Here is a 15,932-nt window from a genome sequence, read left to right on the forward strand (position 1 = left end):
GTCGGGTTTGGCGGATGCCAGGAGACTATTACCTGCCTGTCTGCATTGTGCCAGCTGTTAAGTTTGGTGGTGGAGGTAAAGTGGTATGGGGCTGTTTTCAGGGTTTAGGCTAGGGCCCTTATCTCCAGAGGAGGTCAATCTTAGTGTGTCAGCATACCAAGGCAATCTGGACAATGCTATGCTTCTAACATTGTGGCAACAGTTTGGAAAAGGCCCTTTTCTAATTTGAGTCAGTGAGTTTGGTGTGGAGAAACATGATTGGCCTACACAGAGCTCTGACCTTAACACCATCAAGCACCTTTGGGATGAACTGAAACAGAGATTTTGAGCAAGGCCTTTTTTGTCCAACATCAGTGACTGACACCATACATGCTCTACAGAATGAATAGGCACAAATATCCACAAAAAAAAAACACTTTAAAGTCATGGGAGGCTGTAATAGCTGCAAAAGGGGAGCAATTCCATTTTAAAGTATTTGAACACAGTGTCATTACAGTCACTGTTGGTGTAATGGTCAGGCGGCTGAATACTTTTGTCCATATAGTGTAGTAACAGATGTGTGGCCAGCTCTTTTACTATGCAATCAGGATTTGATTAAGAAGTGTGTTTGTGTGGCTGCTGCTCTTGTTCTGAACACTTCTCATGAGATGCCAGAAAATTGACCTTAGCGCTGCCAAAGGTCACTGTACATGTCATTAATCCCACGCCATCCTAAAACAATAACGAAACGTTCTGTTCTGTATCTAAAGTGTTCTCTTTAGGACCAGCAGATCATGTATAATGGATTAGAAAATTACTGTATGGATGCCAATACATGCAGACTGCAGGATTCATCACGTTTTTAAGAATCAGGAATCCCACTGCTGCTGCAACCAAAAACTAAAAAATGAATGGTCTTAGACTAAATAATTTAATATCCAGTGCAGATTTCTAATAATTAAATAAATCATTTCAGTTTTGGTTGTTTAATAAGGTCTTTTGAAAAGACTTAGCATGTCAGTATAAAGGCAGAAGTAATATTACTGTCAAACCTTTAACAAAGCACAGTGCTAAGACCACCTACTGTCAAGGTCCTCGTCTCAAATGTTCCACTCAGAGGGTTTATTTTCAGTAGTGTAAGAAACTACTCCACACCTCAATTTAGAACGTAATAGTGTCAAATATCTTCAAAAATAGTGTTTGCCTGTGTCAACAGCCTGAGTCATATTGCACAGTTAGTAAGAAACCAGTGTGAAAAGAAAGCCTTTAAAGTCTGACAGAGCCTTACTCAAAACCAGTTAACGCAAAACCACTGTGTTCAAATCTGTAAGAATACCAGCTCCAGGTTACACATCCCTCATAGACGGGACACAAAATCATTATCCTGCCAAGAAGCAGGTCAGTGATCAAAGACCACTGATGTCGCTGTTAATAGCTTTGTGATAAGCAACAGCACCAACAAAATGAAATGCCGATGCTTAAGGACAGAAATGATGCCTTTAGTTGGAAAACAATAAGCAGATTTGTAAAGGGGCCTGTTGGGAGTGTAAAAAGATGTTGCTTCTCTTTACTTTGAATCATGTGTTGTGTAGCTGTTATCGATTTTGCTGCACATTTGATGCCACAAGACAAGACTATCTCCAGTTTTCTTTCTGTACTTTGGTTGATTCTGTCCATTCATGTATCAGTCCTCATCAAGAATCTTTTCCTTTTTCTCCCAAGTTCATAAAGAGGACTCTGGAGCCTCAGAGGACACCTCAATGTTCCCTAGAGGCAGCTTTACCTTTAGGAAAAAGTAGACAAATGCCTAGGGCCTCACGCTCCAAGGAGTTTCAAGTTATGGGTGCACATCACACAAAAGGGGATATGTTTAAGAGTTTCTTTCAACACTGAAGAAAAATCTAAAAGATGCCAAAAGTGAACAAAACTGCATCAAAATAAACTTTGATAATCCATAAGAGTCCTTGGGGATGACTCCTGGCCTAAAACTTAAGGCTCAAGTCCCTCAAAACACCTCAAAATGTCTCCATATCAAGCAAATCAAAGCTAGATAGATCCCTACAGACATACTGAAACAAGCAGTTTGTGGATTGCTGTGAGGTAAAATGGCAATAAATAAAAAGATTATTATCTATGGCTGAAGAATGAATATTATAGCAATAATAAGCATAAATCACACCTGGACTACAGACATTTTAAAATATTTAGATCTGGTGGGTTTGAGCTTTGACACTCCTCTAAGAGGTTGATGAGCATGTAGAGACAGAGAATAAATAATTAGTAAGGATTTCAGGGCTCAGTTTTGCAGCATTTGGACTCAAAACAGCATTTGTGTTTTATTATGTATTTTTATATTATTACCTCCGCCAAGGAGGTTATGTGATCAGATGGGTTTGTTAGTTAGTTTGTTTGTTAGTTTGTTAGTTTGTTTGTTTGTCTTCTGATGTTTATTGACCAGCACTATGTCAGTCTGGATCTGAAAGTCCCACATGGTCTTTGCTAACTTGTTCTCCACCACCTTAGGAGGCCTCTTCCATGTTGACCCTGGGACCTCCAGTCTATGTTTGGCACAGATGTTCCTGTTCACTATGCCAGCTACCTGGTTATGCCGTTCCATGTATGCCTTACTAGCCATCATCTTACACCCTGCTGTGATGTGCTGCACTGTCTCAGGGGCTTCTTTGCACACTCTGCATCTGGGATCCTGCCTGGTGTGGTAGAGCCCAGCCTCTATTGACCTTGTGTTGAGGTTTAATTGTGTTTCTTAAAGTTTATTTGATCTTGGAAGATGCTATTTCATCTGCTGAGGCACTTTCTACGGTGTCAAAAAGAGCACTGACATGAAAAGAAAATAATCACAAAGCAAAAGCTCATACATTTGGGTTTGCGATAAAAAAATAAGTATCTCTATTTGGAGGATTGGGAACAGGGTCATCCAACTCTGAGCAATTAGGAAGTACTTCCAATTTTACAGTAGCCCAGAATCATCACATTATCATCATCATCTGGACTTTGAGTAATCACTGCTTCCATTTCTATTAAATCACAGGAAATCAAATAGTTTAATCTCTATGTGGGTCTACGGCCCAGATGTCCAAGTGCATTGTTACCTCAAGACACTTTACAAAAAGAGCAGGGCAAGCTAGTTCTTTTTGTTGTTTGATTTACAAAATCCAAACACTGATCCACCATGAACAAAGCATCAAGCCTAATTCTTTCCAAACAAATTCACTTGATTGAACTGGATGCCAATTAACATAAGTTAAATGTAATGGCATGCTATCAGAGTGCACATCAAGAGTAATTGCTAATATTGTAATTGTTGCTTTTATAGAGGCTATTCTAATATTGTCATTATTGTTTTCTTAATGGCCTCATGTATGCAAAAATGCAATAAAATTATGAACCGTGTCCTGGGAAAGTATGCTTATGTAAAGTTAATTTCAGTAGATTGTATGGAGTAAAAAAGTGAAACGCAGCATGGCTTTTGTTTTAATATCAAAGTGATGGTTTCAATTACTACTTTATTCATGTCCTTCCTAATCAGCCTGACTGTGAAATGTTATCCAAATACATTTTGCAATTCAGAAGCCTTGTTAAATCACAAATGTTTTTTTTTTCTTTTTTTATTACATGAATTCTTCGTCCTTTTTAGAGACATGTTGCCTCCACTAACCACAATGCAACTCGTCAGAGATTGTCAGAGATCCTGGTCCTTGAATTTTTCAGCATTGGGTTACAGAGGAAGGAGTACTTTTTCTTTCTGTCTTTCTTTTCAAACCAGTGCTCTGTGGCATTGCCTCAAGTGACCTCACTTAAAGGAATATTTCAGTATTTTTTAAGATGGGCTGTATAAGGTACTTGGTGATAGCGGTGTCATTAGCCTCCAGTGATTTAAGTGAGCGTTACCTCTTTAAACAGGATGCACTTGGGGAAACTGTGTTTAGGTAAAGCTGCTCCATGTAATAAAGTGAGTTTATGGTAAAGAAAACAGGCCAAAAAAATAAGGTTGGCTCAATGGTGTGCTATATTGAACATTTTTAAAGCGTTTTTATTTTTCACCCAGAAAGCCTCTCTGTTTCGGACTGTTTTGCAATACAAGCCTCAGCTACTGACTATGTGTTCTTCCACTTCAGCATGTCTAAACAGCTGTTTGAATCAGTGTCATCCAGGTAAGTTTATAGCTGTTGCTTTATTCCTTTAATGCCTGATTTTAAAAAAAATAAAAAATAAAAAAACTACAGTCTGAACAATATGTTCAGCATGTAGCTGGTCGCTGAAACACTGGGTGAGAAATAAACAAAACATTTCTGATATAGTGTACAACTGGACCAGCATTGTTTTTTTGGACTATTTTTACCTAACACTAGCTAAATTATGTGAAGCAGGTATACCCATCAGTGGCACTATACCCTTGCCTCTCCAAGGGCATCCTGGTCAAAGGGGCAATACTCACTGAAATCCCTGGAGCCTTATGGCATTACTATCACTCAAACTATTTCAACCCAACTTCAAGCTAACTGATAATATCCCTTTAAGGGAATGTGTCCCCTTTCTTGGACCCTAAATGGTCTTCATTTTGTTTGTTTTATATAACTAGTACTACTCCCATATGCTTCAGTTCAACTGCAGTATAATAAGGCCATGGAACACCAACTTGTTCCTCTGACTTACTTAAAAATCAGCTGTTCCTGTCTCAGACACAGAATACAGATGTGGCAGTTTAAACAATCTTTCTCATACTTGACTTGTTAGACAGCTGTCCTACTACTGCACATGTTTAGCTCATGTGCATCTTAGTTCATTTGCAAAGTCAGTGAGTCAGTGTGCCTACATGGTTTCACTCACCACATCTGCCAACTGTGGGTTCATCTGCTTAGTTAGACTCCGTATGAGATCATACACTCACAACAGTTTACTCACAGCGCTTGCATTTATGCGATGCTGACTGCTCCGCCCTCGGCAGGCAAGCTGGCATCGACCTTGGGGCAATGCGCTTGATCTTCCCGCACGCCTCACCTCTTAATGATAAAATGAGAAAACTGGGTCGGAGATGTACATTCCCACCAGAAATAGTGGGAAGTTAACATCTTCAGCTGAGCACCAAGACTTCCAACTGGGAAATCATCTCTAAATAAATCAAATGAGTTTCACAAATAGGTAAGGAGCCTATGGGAGACCCAGGTTTGCTCCTGGGAGGAATGAACAAGTCTGGATGATTAACCGAGAAATGAATGACCTGCTCGTGTATCCACTAGAAACCTACTTGAGCAATCAAATGACTCTAAATTAAATGATATTTGGCACGTTGACTTCTTTATGGAGACTGATGTTGTTTTTCATGACTATTTATTATCTTGCTTCAAGGATTTTTAGTCATTCCCCTCGAGCAGAATCAGATATGGAGCTTTCATTTTCTTCAACCGGCACTTTAAAATAAAGCATGTTCCCACATCAGTGTCTTCCACACAATTAGAGGAGAATTGAAAGAGATGTATTGTATGTAAAAGAAAGGACATAATAATGATGCATTCAATGCCTTTTGTGTAATCTTGCAGCTTTTTAAAAAATGTCCACAATAGTGCTTTAAAGTCCCAAAGCTTTTGCAAAAGACAGAATAAGAGAGAGAGAAACAGAGAGGAATCCAGAGAAACCATGCATGCATGTTAAAGCAAAATGGTTGTCTGCCATGTGAGATATTAAAACTCACCAGAGTTGGGATCAGAGTTGCCATCAGCTTCGGTCCTCTTATCGGGGGAGGCCTGCTCGTAGAAGTCATCCTGCGCCTGCACCAGAGGGAGAGGTTGTGTGAGGAGGGAGCCACTGCCTACAGGCTCGTGGTCCCCGAGACCGCTGTCACTGCAGCTCTCCTGAGAGCCATCCGGCAGGTGAAACGTGACGCGCCGCTGCGACTAGAACCAAGAGCACAAAACAGAGCCTCTGATGTTAAAGTGCTCTGCTCTGCCCCCTTTCAAAAATTTAATTCCTGTCACATTACAATTTTTACTCTGAGCCGAACAAGCTCACGTACGCCGCTTGTCACGCTGAGTCCCACTTGGTACTGCAGTGTGAAATAAGCAGCCTCAGGAGTTTGTCTCATGATGTTTTACATTTATAAGGGGTAAGGCACTGATGAATAGGAGGGTTCAGTTTCAGGAAAACTGAGAATGATTGAGGAATAAAAGGTCGGATTTTTGACCTGGGCCGAGTTATTGATGGGAAGGGGAGTTAACACATGGTAAATACAGTCACGTTTCACTGCACAATGACAACCAATAACAGCATGCAGATTAAACACAATGCACTGTCATACAAATCCAGCAAGGTGAGGAGAGCAAAATATGTGAACCTTTCATAAATGCAACGTGTAATTAATGTCAGGCATAATTAATGAATGCAGGGAAGGGAAGTTTCTGGATATTTGTGGCAGTGTGTCGTCTTGTTTGTGAAGCCTGCTGCATGGAAATTAACTGCCTCATTGTTGGGTTTGTGTTTCACTTGGTTTGGCAAAGTCAAAGTGGCCTGTAGAGTTAACAGAAGTCGCCCCTAGGGTGTCCTTTCTCCCCAATTTCTGCACTCTCGCTGCAGAGAGGAATATCTTAACCCACATTGTGTTCCTAGGAAACGTCTTTTAGCCCTTCTGTTGCAGACATGCATGGGAACACAAACACGCACATTAACACGCGCACGCCGTCCTTAAAGCCATCCTGATTGAATTTCCAATTGTTAATTCCGAGTGTCTTTTCCCCGTGCTCTAATGACATTTTCCTCCGGCTTTTTCATAAGTCCAGACACAAGCCTCCAGCTAACCTTTCGTGAGCACAGAGAGGTCCCTGCCACATCCTTGGTGATGACAGACAGAGACGGCTTTTACAGTAATTATTGGCAAAAGCAAAGGTCAGCCAATCTGCAGTCTAATGCAAATGACCTCATTATATATTTTAGAAGTGCTCCAAAAGCATGCAACATTCAATTAAATAAAAAGAGAAAATAAAAGGAGGGGAAAAGGAGGGGATGTTGAGGGAGCAAGGGAGGGTGGATGCAGGCAAAAAAGAAGAAAAAGCATTATTTTTACTTGATAGATAGATAGATAGATAGATAGATAGATAGATAGATAGATAGAATATTTAAAGCTATATAAACCTTAGAGGAAGATGTCAGCCTTACATGCCCTGCAGCGTCGCAGTGACACTGATGATACTAAGCTGACAAAAGAGAAAATGAATTGCAACGGCAAGATTTCCAAGTTTGACAGCTATAGATGTGTGTTTACTGCTGGAGTGTGTAAGTGGATTTCTTTTGCCACAAGTTATGCTGGATTTATTTATGCATACCATGTTTTTTTACCTTTCACATACACTGGCTACTACAGTGGACAGCTATCCACGAGCTTTTCTCAAACATGGCTTCGATGGAACCATTTCAAATCGGCCGCTCCTGTGTATATAAGCTGTTCCTTGTAGTGCCACCCACTGGCTAGATGTTTAGTAAAAATGAATTAGAAAACAAGATGGCCACTGGAAAGTCAGACATGCAATGCAGCTAGAGACCAGCGAAAACATTCAGCTATGGGTAGAAAATATGCTATAATTTCACAAGCACAGGCATTGGATTAAAAAAAATGCAGGCAGGTTGCAGGCGATAAAAGTTAGAAAATCTTAGGCTACATGATGTGGGCACTTTTGTCTTCTGCGTTACTATTTAATTTGCTCATATCTGGATTTGTTCTTTTGCAGATGTCTTGCAGGAGCCCAAAGGGACTTGTTCTCAAAATACCTATGTAGTGCACTGTTGTAAGTTTTGAGTTTTAGTCTTGTACAGTCTTAAGTGGAAAGTCATTTTAACAGAAGCATGTATTCATTCATGGTGTACGAGTGTGTGTTAATGCCTGTGAGAGAAAGAAAAGATGCCACGGTAGGATTATTTACATCTGTGTGCACAAGCCTGTGAATATTCATTAATGTGCAGTAGCCTACTGTCCTTGTTGTTAGGACATTGTGCAGCAGCTAAAAAAATAAAGCACTTTACATGAAAGTTAGTGACATATGTATGTGATCACAGGTCATGGGTCAGGATGCACTCTGTTTTTCACAGATCTGAGGAGATCTGTGTATTATATAGAGATCATTGTGGGTGGGCGGGTGCGGATTTGTGAAATTGGACCCGTGTAGGACTCTGAATGAAGCCCATTAACATCTCTCAAACAATGTTGATTTTGGCCACTTTTTTAGCCTTCAGGCCATTACTACCCATGAGTGACACAAATAAAGGGCTTGATATTGAGAATAATTCAGAGGCAAATTTTGAGGCGAATGTCTATTCACGTAGCTGCGGGGGGGGGGGGGGGTCCCATGCATGAGTTATGGAGACAGACTAATGGAGTGATTTGAGGGGGCCGACTGTCCCAGACCAGTGATTAGACTGAGGAGAGAGGTTTGGTGTATTGTTAAATACATCTAACCAAAATAAATGTTGTTAAATGTATTACTGGAATAAAGTCTCATATGGTTATAAGCAGCTGTGCACACAGCACATTTGGTTTATTCATATTATGGACATGTGTCAGACTCCTTGCAGTCTGTCTACATCTTTTGAATAACTTTGTGCCAGGTACAGGTAAAAAATTATGCAAAAGGGAAAAAGAATTACACCATGGAGAGAAGATTTTTTTGCAACTCTGTTGCATCTGCCTTAAAATTGCTTTTATGATAGGGAAAAAAGACTTTTTATTGGCCAGATGTGTGGTTGCTGGGCGTGAAACTGGAAACTTTGACTGTGGTGTGAAAATATCAGTCCCACTTTGCAAAGTGAAATCACATTGCGAGTGTGAAAGATTGCATTGACTTGTTATAGGCTAAAAGAAAAATTTAAGAACAAATTAACTGCACACAAGAAGCATCTGGTGTGCACAGGCCCTTTTTAGGTAAGTTAAAGTGTTTGTTTCGGTCGGATGTCAGATAGAGTCGATAAAATATTTTAGTTATTACTTTAAATCAAAATGTTTATTGCCTTTACATTTACTTACACAGTGAAATTAAGTCATATAAAACACCCATACTGAGGAGATATCAATACATTAATCCAAAACAAACTGTGGAAACAACAACATTCAGAATGATGGACATTTTCAATGTCCCACAGTTCAGTACTAATATTTTAGCCTGCTTCAGTCTCAGAGTTTTTATTAATAAAGATCCTTTTTCAACTGTTTGAAGTCTTGGCTTCCTCAAGTAATAATGAACATTTTTTAAATCTAACTCTGCTTAAATATCCATCTTTTTTCTGAAGATCCTCGCAGATTATATTTTTTGTAACATCATGAACTATAGAGCAATGTGATTCTTAAAAAGTCCATGTATTGATTTCAGGGTTTAGAGAAATAGTGATTGATCACCTGTCTACTAAATTGGATTGGTAGCTTTATACATCCATTCATCACTACATCCATCCATCTGTTATCTATTCCACATGTCCCATGGAGGTCATGGGGGGTCGAGTTGATCCCAGCCGTCATTTGGTGACATACAGACCATGGACTGGTTTCCATTCTATCACTGAGCTGATATGAACAGTAGAGACAAACAACCATGCGTGTTCACATTCACACCTACGGGCATTTTAGAGTTAATAAATAGCCCAACAAGCATGTGTTTGGACTGTGTGGGAGGAAGCCTGAGCACCTGCAGTGACTCCACCATTACAGGGGGCGAGAACGTGCAAACTCCACGTGGAAAGGCTCTATTCAACCAGGATTCAAACATCCCTGTTATGAGACAACAGCACAGCCATAGCTAGCTATATTATGGTCACAACTAATATGAAAAACATGACTGTTCTGTTCTCTATTTAATATGGAACAATTTCTTTCCTATGACTGACTTATAATCAACTTGTCACTTGCAGGGTTTTATTTAACACAAGAATGATATCATGGCCAAGTTATTACGGTTAAGTTTTAACAGGAAAAAGGTCAAGTCTGAATTCAGACCCATGCTGTCCCATAATATGAGCTCCCTCATTAAGTGGCGGCTCTTCTGCTGTTTTCACAGACTCTGAATAAAAAATGTGGCAGGAGTTTAATTACATCAACTGTATTTTTTCCTGTGTATGATGGTAAATTAAAAAAAAAAATCAAATTCAAAAACACTACATTTTCTCTTTATCCAAGTGGAAATATGACAATCTTTTTACAGCTATTAAAGGGACTCTTTATGACATTTTTGAGGACTAAAAGACTAAATACCATCCTAAATGCAGCCTAAATCAGGAGTAGTAGATCATTAACCTCACACCTGAATTCTTCACTGGCAACTAAAATTGCAGAATAAAGCCTACTTAAATGCAAGGATGTGGATAAATGTCACTGTCAGCAATCAAAGAAGCAAGTGATCAGATGTGGTATTTCAAATAAAAGTGACACAAAGGTGGGAAATGTTCTTTTCTCAAAGGTGTCCTTCCTGTCTTTGTTTGTTAGAAGGACGTACAATCAGTTTCAGAGAAAGAGAGGAATGCTGCCCATGCATTTTACAAATATTTGATCAAACAAGTTCCCAGTGAAGCAGAAGGGTGAGGCCAGTCTTAAACATTTGACATGTTTGGTCTATCTGCACTCAGTTAGCTGAGATTTTTTTCCAGCTGCCAATGCCAAACAAGTTGGCCTAAGGCAAATTAGCCATCTATTACTTGGCTGCTGTTTAAGTGTCAAACTGGGTAGCACTGATACTAGCAGCTTTTTGGCCATCTTGCTCCACAACTAAGAAGACAACAAATTTAAAACAGTCTTTGAGGGAAGTTCATTAGCACCAGACTGGGATGAAATCACTGCTTGTTGGAGTTACTTGAAATGATTTTTCTTAATAGTTTGCGCCCAGTATTTGACAGTATTTATGATATATCACTGTCATTAGCCTTGATGCTTTTTCTGAGGATTAAATCAAGAATACATAAGATAAATGCATTGACTGAGTTGATTCAAAAGGATGTATAGCAAATATGCAAAAATTACCAAATTTACTGATCCCTGTCTCTTAATAACGCTGCTGACATACAGTTAATTTGCTACTCTAAAGTGATTGTGTGTTTCTGTGTCCATACTGGTCTGCAATACTCTGTCCAAATGCCACTTAACTGTACGATTTTTATGCCAGTTCCTGGTCCCACAGCTACATTTGTTTGCAGGAAACCATTGCAACTGAAACCAGTGCATTGCAATGGAGTCAGAGTTGATAAATATTGAGCAGTGGTTGATTATACTGCTGTAATTAAAAAGAAAAAAGAGAGATGACAAAGGAGGAAATGGAAAGTACAGCCACTTCATCAGCTGAGACAGAGGAGGGGAGAATTTTTTTTTGTTTGTTTGTTTTTTTCACTCATTTGGCCACTGAGTGAGACAAGGATGAGGGAAAGCATGGATTCTGATTTGTAGTTCTGACTAGTTGTGCTGTGGTCTAAAGCAGCTGGTCAGGACCGCTGGGGGGGGGGTCACTAAACACTATTTAGAATGATTTGAAGTGGTATATATAATCCTTTACTGTAAAACAAATGTTAAAATTAGCTCAATATAGGATTAAAAAACATTATTGAGTAAGATTTGTGCTTAAATGTGAGTAATTTGTTCTAAAATTCTCTTAAATGTTACTTTTTACATGATGCACCACTTCTAGGAGACAGTGGTCTCTGGTGCTGTTATTTTGGGGGTCACAGCAAAAAGTTTGGGAACCCAAAGTCGAGACCAGTGATTCTCTAATGATGAGTCAGGTCAAAAAAGTGTGCCCAGGCCAAAAAAGATTTAGACAAAAAGTCTATGAAGAAGGTAAGTTCATAAGTACACATATTTACATGCATTTTATTTTACTCCGTTGTGTTTTGATAACACAGTTTTGGTTGTTATCTTGAGAACTGGATTTTAAAAGACTTTTCATTTTGGTTGTATGAAGGTATAGTTTTCCTGTGCTGATTTGTGAATTTCTAACATATGTGCCTTTAGGACATCTTTGATCTATCCTGCGCCTTTGTTCAGTAATATGCTTTTCAATCACAGGTATAGCAGGATTTGTGTGGCTGGTTAGCTGAGGTGTTAGCATTAGCAGGGCTAGCTCTTAGTGTCTGTAATGTTTAAAATGCTGAGTCTAAAACACCACCTGCTCTGTCTATGGAGCCCTGAGTGACTCAGCCCATCATGTTTTCCCATTGGAAAAGTTTTAAGACTCACTGTGGATTCTACAATCCTATGGAGGAAGCCTGACCAGACATATCTGCTTATTGTGCTACACTACAGTAATGCAGCCTGCTTCAGGAACAGTCCATATGCAGTTCATATCATACAGACATATTTATCCAGAATAGATAGCTGTCAACGTTTTTCATCAAACATATCTTTCAAGCACATCTTCAACATAACATAAAATATTCTCTTTTTTAACACTTTCAGCCAAAAAGTCACCAGTTAGCATGGTTACTTGTTAAAGCAAAACACCTGTTGTCCTACAGTCTCATGTACAGTAAAGGCTTTGGATTTATGATTGTTTTTCTGATAAATAAGTTTCCTGCTTAAGACTACACATTTAATTCATTTCAAAATATTCAGCAATTTAATCACATAAAAAGAAGATTAAAAAAACACTACAAATATGCTAAGAAAGCATTATTTTACGCACATTTTATTAAGCTTTTCATGTAAAAATCCTAATTTACAGCCCCTTTATGTACAGCAGACTGGAGCAGAAGCTGAAATGATTTCCTCTTTATAAGTAATAGAGTATGTGTCATGACTTGTTAATTTGTTTGAATCAAAAATTGATTCTGAATCGAATTCTGAGATACTGAAAGGGGACATATTATGCAAAAATCCCTTTTTCAGGCTTTTGTAACAAAAATATGTGCCCCTGGCCTGTCCACAATCCCCCCCAAGAATCAGAAAAATCCATTCCCTTCCACCCTGTCTTTCTCCACCTTTCAGAAAATGTGTGCTGAAACAAGCTATTCTCAGATTTTACCCTCATGATGTCACATGGGGAGTAAGCACCCGCCCCCAGGTTTGGTTGGCCATCCCCACTTGGATGAAAGTTCCACCCTCGTCTCCTGATCTTCCTCTCAGCTGTGAGCTTAGATGCTGGATAGCTCAGTAAGTTATCCTGCTGACCTTGGTTTGGGAGATTGATAGTTCGGATCCCAGTCAGGTCCTCAACTTTGGATCAAAGTGGCTGTAACATTATAACATCAGGAGTGTCACATCCATTTCCTAATTAACATTTAAAGCCACAGAAATGGGTCATTCTGAGAAGAGATGAAACAGAGGGGGTTTTTAGACATGCAAAAATACAATAATGGAGTGGGGGTTTTTTGTTTGTTTGTTTTTCAGCAATAAACTTCTCAGGCATGTTTTGGGGACCTCTGAGAACAATATAAACTTGTCTTAAAAGGGTAAAATATGTCCCCTTAAGGTACTCATATATCACTTTCTGAAGCTCTAAAACTGACTGACTGTTAAACATCAGAATGCTGATAATCATTTAATGACATCGGCAGAGTTTTGACCTAGTCACCAACCAGAAATGTTCAGAGGTTTTACCATAGATCCTGGGCTTTTGGACAGTACTTCAGGGACTCTTCAATGGGTAATCTTCCCCCAGAATCAAAGTAAGACCCTGGTTCCTATGGTCAAAAAGCACCCTCTAAAGCTCCCTAGTTTCTGCAAAAAGTTCTTGCAGTTAAAAGCACCTATACTTGTAATGCAATGCTTCTAATGGTGTAAACCTCTGAGAACATGACATATGATTGTGCCTCTGCAATGTAACAGGCAGTAGAGTAAGATGAAATCCTTTTTTCTCCATGATAGGCATAAAGGCTAGAAAAACTGCAGCAGCCTTAAACTCCAATTAATCACAAAATCCAACCTGACAAATGTAATTTTAAAAAATGTTCTTTTCATTTCACAACTAGTACTGGAAATAATGTAGCAGTGATTACTTTCTTAATGTAATTTCTTTTGATTTTGACTCAGAGAAGAAAGGAAACTGGCTCTGCATTGATTGGGTTTGCTTTTTAAAGAGTGTGCTGTTCAGAAGTAATACAATGGTGGGATTTTAAAATGAGTTTGATCCCTAAAAGATGAATCCTGTGCCCTACCAGAGCAAGATAGTCCAACAGAGGAGCAAACAGCATGCAAATGATTTTACAATCAGATTTCTATGATGAATATTTCACTACAACCTGGATTTGTGCATGCAAAATTATTTATAATTCATGTTTTTTAATTCCACTCGCTGTGAATAAAGAGGTCCACTTTTAAATAGCATGCTGCGTTTGTGTTCGGTGGGCGTAGTCCGGTTATGCTTGTGTTTATTTGTGGGTTTACGCATGTTTGAAGATGTTTGTATTTCTCCGTTGCTGACAGACACTTGAAGTAACATTAGCATAAGACCGGCTTAAACTACCCCTGCTGCCAGTTTACAAGATATTATGGCTTATCGCGCCTGCTAACCCTTATTATCCGCTTGTTTTTATAATTTGCCTGACCAAACACTCTCACTTTAACAAACACAAAGCAAATAGCAGCACTTTGTCTGCTGGAAGCTTTAAATTCCAGCCAGCCTGCAAATTATCAAGAACAGAGTTTGCCCTTGGGTCTTCACAGAGAGGATACAATAATAAGCAAAGTAAAAATAAGATCCAACAGAAGAGAGAAAATGCCAAACTAGTGGAACATTAGGAACAACTTTAAACAAATCATGGCTTTATAAAGTGTTGAAGTGGAGCGTTCTGGGCTCCAAAACTGAGACTAGCTCTATAAAAATCTCCTCTAAAGTTCAAAATAAGTCAACACAGTGCTGGAGAAGTGAAATAATTATCACCATTATTAGTTGTTGGGAAAGAAGATAGTAGCAGGCTGATAAATAGATTCAACTTTCATTAGTTTTATTGATCTAAAGCTCGCATTTTCATTTTTAAAAACGAACAAATACCTTCATAGTAAAATTGTGTATTGATTTTTAAAGAGACAATCAGAGGCAGCTAAAAGAAGAGATAAATAAAGCAGCAAGTCATCCATAAAATCATACACAAAGTGCCTGTTAGCACAAGAGTTTGGACCTCTTTCCGCACTGTGCAGCTACAGCACAAACTCATGTCAACACCTCTGCTGAGAATCACAATCCCAGGGTGAAATACAAAGAATGACTTTGCGGCAGCGACACAATCCCAACAAACATCAAACTGATACAACTTTGGTTTTATGTGACAGAAAACAAATAGGGACAGAGCTTATGACTCGGATCACAAGCTTTCCTCTCTGCTTCCCCATCTTTCTCCTCCTGAGTGTGACCATATGGAGCTCAGTGTGCAAGTCAAAAACAACTTCTGCGTGGCGTTGTGCTTCCAAATGAGCAACAATACAACACTTTAACATTTCTATCAAGGCAGACGTTTAATGAGAAGGAGCAGCACTCACACTGAGCGGACACACACTGCCACACACCCACTCACACAGGCACCAAATAATGCAACCTCCTAACCCCCACAAATAATCTTATCTAACAGCAGTCTGACACCTGCGGTGAGAGAACACTTCCCACGAGTCCGTTCTCACAATCAGACCACTGAGGGAGATCAGTCAAGCAGGAAAACAAAACTCACAAAAAGACCCCCCTCTCTCTCTCTGTCTCCCTCTCTCTCTCTTCTTTGCTCGCTCCTCTTCCCTTAGAGACCAAAGGTGCTGTGCCATCTGCTGGCCACCTTGGAAAATACATTTTTCTATCAATAAAAAGGCCACAATGTGATTTTGTTGATTGATTTTCTCTTCATGTGTCGCTTTTTCTCTGCCCTACACCTCTGCACTAGTATTGCTCTTCCTCACACTTGCTGACACAGTAAAATGACAGAAGCTCAGTTCTATTTGCTGCTGTGAACTCTCACAAAGAAAGTTGTTTTTCTTTATTATGACATTTAAGTGTTCA

At 39.2% G+C, this 15,932-nt stretch overlaps 1 protein-coding gene across 1 annotated transcript in view; it reads right to left on the bottom strand.

Moving 5' to 3' along the window:
• The window catches only part of LOC121517387 (protocadherin-9), a 368,076-nt gene that overhangs the window by 100,589 nt on the left and 251,555 nt on the right, over positions 1-15,932 (bottom strand). Inside the window, exon 4 of the mRNA XM_041799137.1 lies at positions 5,690-5,765. Within this exon, the coding sequence (XP_041655071.1) occupies positions 5,690-5,765 (76 nt within the window). The remainder of the gene's footprint in view (positions 1-5,689; positions 5,766-15,932) is intronic.

This window comes from Cheilinus undulatus, linkage group 1 (assembly GCF_018320785.1).
Source record: "Cheilinus undulatus linkage group 1, ASM1832078v1, whole genome shotgun sequence".
Classification (NCBI taxonomy): Eukaryota; Metazoa; Chordata; class Actinopteri; order Labriformes; family Labridae; genus Cheilinus; species Cheilinus undulatus.